Raw genomic sequence first — 5,181 nt, forward strand, 5'->3', positions numbered from 1 at the left:
TATATATATATATAACTAATATGTTTTTAAATAATGTACTGCGGTAGCCAGAGTTTTAGCCAAGATAACACAATGCCACTAAAATGTAGAAAAAGTATTCATAAATATGTATAATGTGTGGCAAAATGTTTTGTGTAATTTTTCATGAAAATGTCATTGTAGAAATGTGATTAGTCTATTTTTCAGACACAAAAGTGGCCTGTAGCTGTCAGATTTTTGTGTTCATTATCTCAGGTTATTTTTGTGTAAATAATATTTAGTGATTTTGGCGAAACAAAAATAAAATCAGTTAACTTTAAATCCTACACCCAGTGTCTGATTAGCACATTTAAAATGTACTTCGAGATAAACTGCTGTGATATCTTGTGCGTTGTTTACATTAATGTTTTGGAGCGATCTAAATAAATGGCGGGAAAGTGATCTTTACGTGGGCATGTGTGCGCGCGCATGTTTCGTGACCGCGCTCGCGTGCTGGAATGGCTGAGGAGCGCGTTCACGGGAGTTTGCGAGGGAGGAGGGAAGGGAGGAGCGCATCGCTGACTGTGAGGAGTTTTTAATGTCCGCCATGTTGTGAATGGCGCACTGAGGCAGCGAGAGAAAACACACACACACCCGCCTCTACTTTTCCTCGCTGGAGCTTTTCTATTCCATTATTTTTTCTCATTCTCCAACTCCATCCACCCTCCTCCATGAGATCTGTGGCGGTTTTATGGGTGATTCTGAGGGGATCGGACAGATTTATAGAGTAAAATGAGTAAACTGTCGTTCAGGGCGCGGGCGCTGGACGCTCTCAAACCGCTGCCCGTTTTCCGCTGCGAGGATCTGCCAGACCTGCACGAGTACGCGTCCATCAACCGCGCCGTGCCGCAGATGCCCACCGGCATGGAGAAGGACGAGGAATCGGTACGATTTTTACCATGCAACCGCTGATTTTGTGCGATACAAATTTTTTTTGCTTGTTTTCGTTTTTTTTTCTGTCAATCTGCGCAGGTTTGGATGCAACAAAATGGCCGACTGTGCGTGAAGTGTTTTACACTGTATTTTGGACCCGTTTTGCAGTGTGCACCGAATTTAATGTCTGGTATATACAGTTGGATTTAATTGATGGCTGTTTGTGGTGTGAAAGTCGAGGTTTGTCAATCCGTTCCGACCCGAATCGTGCAGCAAAACACAAAAGGAGTCATGTGACCGCGGAGGCGCCGACATTTTGTTGGATTTTCTCCCTGCAGTGGCGGCAAACGGCAGCCAGAGGGCGGGAATTCCCGCTGTCATGGGAAACCTGGAAATATCACAACATATTTAAGAGGGATAGTTTGCCCCAAAATGTAAATTTTTGTCATTTACTCACTTTCATGTTGTTCCAGTCCTATATGACTGACTTTTCTTCTGTGGGGATCCCAAACGGAGAATGTTAAGTCTTGACAACCTTGTTTACCATCCACTTGTGTTTTTTTTTCATACAATGAAAGTGAATGGTGACCAAGCTGTTCTGCTCAAGAAAGTCTGTCATACAGGGTTTAGGCCTAAACAAGATGAGGATGAGTAAATAATGACAGAATTTAATATTTTTGGTTTGGGTGTGTGTGTCAATTATCCAGTAATATTTGATTGCTTTTCCACGCCTGTGAAAGTCGTGAGTGTTTCTATGAAAAAAAAAAAAAACATTTAGTGATGTTGTGAAAATGTTTTCTCATCCAGACTTAGCTTTTTTAATTCAGCATTTATAACATTTTTAAAAATCCTTGAATGTACCGTAATCATATATGAATGGGACATGTATTGGTCTAAAGGTGCAGGAACCCTGGTTAGCTGAAGGCGCCTTGATGAGAGCTGCCCCTTGAATTCTTAAGGCCCTTGTGCCACTAACATCAATGACTGCGTTTACATGCACAAAACTATTCTGATTTTATTTACAGCTTAGCCGGTTATATAAGTGTCATGTAAACACTAACTTGGTTGCCTCGACCAGAATAAGCCAATATTCTTGTTTCTTGAATCAAAACAAGACACACTTGTATATTTTAATCTAAATTTTGGGTCATGTGAACAGCACTTTGCATTTTACAAACATTAAAAGAAACGGCTTACATTTTCAATTCATTGCATTCTTTTGTGTTACTCTAACGGATGTTAATGAGATCATTACCGAGTGAACATTCTTAATATTTCCAGAAGAGGTTTCTCTTGGCTTATAGATTTTACGCTGGTTGCATGATTACAGCTTTATTAGAAGTTTAACCGTACCATCACAAAATGTGCATGTAAACGTGGTCCGTGACAGCAGCATGTCAATTGTCTCTTGTGGAGGTTCATGAGTGATGGCTGTTTACTGTTTGAGCCCGTTCTTATTCAAATTGGATGCAGTGTTTGTAGAATACAATTTATGCAGGATGTATTAATAGAAATTCAAGGTGAGCCTGACGGAGCGTGCACACTTGAGGTGAATTTTAAGGCGGTCAAGGTCTTTTCATTCCTGTGCCCTCATTGGAGAGCAGCCTTGTTTTTAAGTGTTATCATAGTTTCTGCCTAAATATCAGTTAGGCTACTACTTGTCAGTTCTGGTGTAGAATAACATTGGAGAAACTCTTCTGCTCTGCACTAAAGTTTTAATTTGAGACCGAAGTGCATGCATTTTCTCTACTGGCAAACCTATAGCCTAAATACTAGTGGTCCGAGTGACCTCTGGATCTATTTTTCTTGGAAAAGCTACTGGAAACCATGCCGTTTTGTTTTGGTGTGTTATTTGTGTTGTAAACTGCTGGATGTTTCCAGCACAAGGCTGTCGGATGACTGCAGGCCATGTTTCATGTCAGTTAACATTTCTTGTTCGTTTCATTTGTTCAAATGTTGTGACAGACACATTTCTCTGACAGTAAATGACTGTTGGATGTGGGTAGCTGGTTAAAACTCTGATTTATGGTTTGTTTGGAGTTTGTGTGGAGTGGTTTTCTCCCAGTGGTCAAGCGTTTTGTCATCTGTAATGTCTGGATTAGACTAATTTACTGTCCGTTTAGTTCTTTAGCTGTTATGTCAGCGGTCATATGTTTTACAATTCCCCATAGATCTTTTTCAAGCATTGACAAACTCTGATGCAATATATTGCATGTGTGCTGTTCAGTCTTTTTTGGGTTCTGCCCTAATATCTTATCATTTGTATGTTAGACCAACCATTTTAGTGCATTTACTTTCTAAGAGGAGAAAAATGGATACTGAGAAGTGAAATTAAGTGGAAGACGTCCTTTTTGAACAGCGTGGGAACTCTCTGTGACTATAAATAACTCTATAATTGTGCTTTCATTAGCATGTGCATTGATATGTTGCGCTTTCAAAGGTTACCATGTAAATAGTTTGTAATAGTTGAGTTCCTTTGAATCTTCTAAAAACTTCCTATGCAGAATGGCTTTTAAATGGGCATCGACAATTAATTTATATTGGCTGTTTGTTGATGCTAAATTGTAGTTGTTTAGGTACTATTTTATTTAACTGTCGATTACAATTTTTGTTTAACTCTAAGAGAGCACACGTTTTTTCTTATTGCATTGCTATTTTAGAGGATACACCATGTATTGGGCAAATATTGATCTCAAAATGAAGTTATACAAATTTTACTGTGCACGTTGTAATGCATACATTCGCTTAAGCATTACAATGTTGATCTGACATTTTAAAAATGATGTAAATATACATACATTTTACTGTTCAAGAGTTCAATGATTATTCGAGTGAAACAAACACTATTAATGAACCTTGTATGACAGTAGAAGATCACAGATCTCTCTGAATTTCATTTTTCGCTGTCTTTATTTTGAGTTTCTCTAATTTTCTTAAAAGTTTATTTTTAGACTCTTTTGCAGGTAGCTGTCATTTTATCTTCGCTGAGTTATAGGAGAGAAAAAGGCTTTTTTGTCACATGAAACCTCAGTGAAAGCAACAAATTCCTCCCGCTTTGTCAACAAACGTTCGTTAATTAAACTTTGTCTGCAGGCTACTGCTAGATATTCATGTGGCGTAGCTGGTTTTCCTCTTGATGTTAACTCACGTAACCTTTGAACACGGTTGGTTCTGCTTGTTTTAACTGGATTTTCTGGGGATGTTGCTGATGTCTCAATTGCACATTGCCCTTGTTTGGAAATCAAATCATATCATTGTGCTTTTATCAACAAATTGTGTCAGTCATGAGTCATGACCGGGATGGTACAATGACGTAAATTGTTGTAGCATTAAATGTGATTTCGATAGCCATTGACATTGACTAAAAAATACTATGGAAGTCATTGGCTACAGTTAACTGTTTGTTTACCAACATTAGGGGTGCTCCGATTGATCGGCTACCGATCACTATCGACCGATAATCACGTTGGGATGATTGATCGGCGGTCTCTAAAAGGCCGATCTCAAAAAAACGATCTCAAGCTGATGACGCGCCTGCCGTGAGAGGTTTGGCATGACATGCAGCGGCACCGTCTCTGTTCGGCACGGGTGAAATAATTGTAATGCTGAAGGTGAGGTACTCACCTTCATATTTTTTCGTTAAATAACTTAAAGTAATTTGAAAACCTTGTGTGAGACATAATTTCACAAACAGCGTGAGTGAATCACCGCACGCGCGCTCGCCCTCTCTCTCTCAAAATACGCAAATGGCTTCAAATCACCACATCGTGTCTGTCTATAAGCGAGCTGCACAGTTGACACAGGAATTGTCACTTGCACAATCGAGGCAGTGTCACATCGTCACTAAAGTTTATAAATTGCATTTCTTTGTAATTCTTGCCAGTGTTAACCATTCAGCGCTTGCGCGTAGGGATGTGCGGGTCTAGTCGACTAAACGGTACAGCTCCTAGTCGACACTGAAAACAATAGTCGATTACAAGACAGAAAAATAAACAAAAACATGATTTTATCATTCAAATTACCGTCATTTTAACATTGCGTTTATTGAGTGTATGCTTTTCTTTTATTTATTTTTAAACGACCGCCTAAAATGAAATGATGATAACGCGAGGCAAGTGTGCGGCAAGCGGAATTTATTGAGGGATTTGACAGTGTGATTCATAGATTTAAGAATTTCAAATATAGGCTATTATATATGCTACACGCACACACAGAGGGTTTTTTTTTTTTCTTACCATCTTTTGGGGGTTTCTTGCTTTTAGACTAGTCGGATACAAAACTTTAGTTTAA

At 39.0% G+C, this 5,181-nt stretch overlaps 1 protein-coding gene across 2 annotated transcripts in view; it reads left to right on the forward strand.

Annotated features, from left to right (window-relative positions):
• The window catches only part of LOC107654560 (enhancer of polycomb homolog 1-like), a 43,181-nt gene that overhangs the window by 3,326 nt on the left and 34,674 nt on the right, over positions 1 to 5,181 (forward strand). Inside the window, exon 1 of one of the 2 annotated variants that reach the window (XM_016441691.1) lies at positions 460 to 903. The exons of the other annotated variant lie outside the window; for it this stretch is intronic. Coding sequence (XP_016297177.1) covers positions 751 to 903 — 153 coding nt within the window. The 5' untranslated portion in view covers positions 460 to 750. Of the gene's footprint in view, positions 1 to 459; positions 904 to 5,181 lie in introns of those variants that run through there. 2 annotated transcript variants of the gene reach the window in all.

Source organism: Sinocyclocheilus anshuiensis, unplaced genomic scaffold (genome assembly GCF_001515605.1).
Source record: "Sinocyclocheilus anshuiensis isolate Anshui unplaced genomic scaffold, SAMN03320099.WGS_v1.1 scaffold391, whole genome shotgun sequence".
NCBI lineage: Eukaryota > Metazoa > Chordata > Actinopteri > Cypriniformes > Cyprinidae > Sinocyclocheilus > Sinocyclocheilus anshuiensis.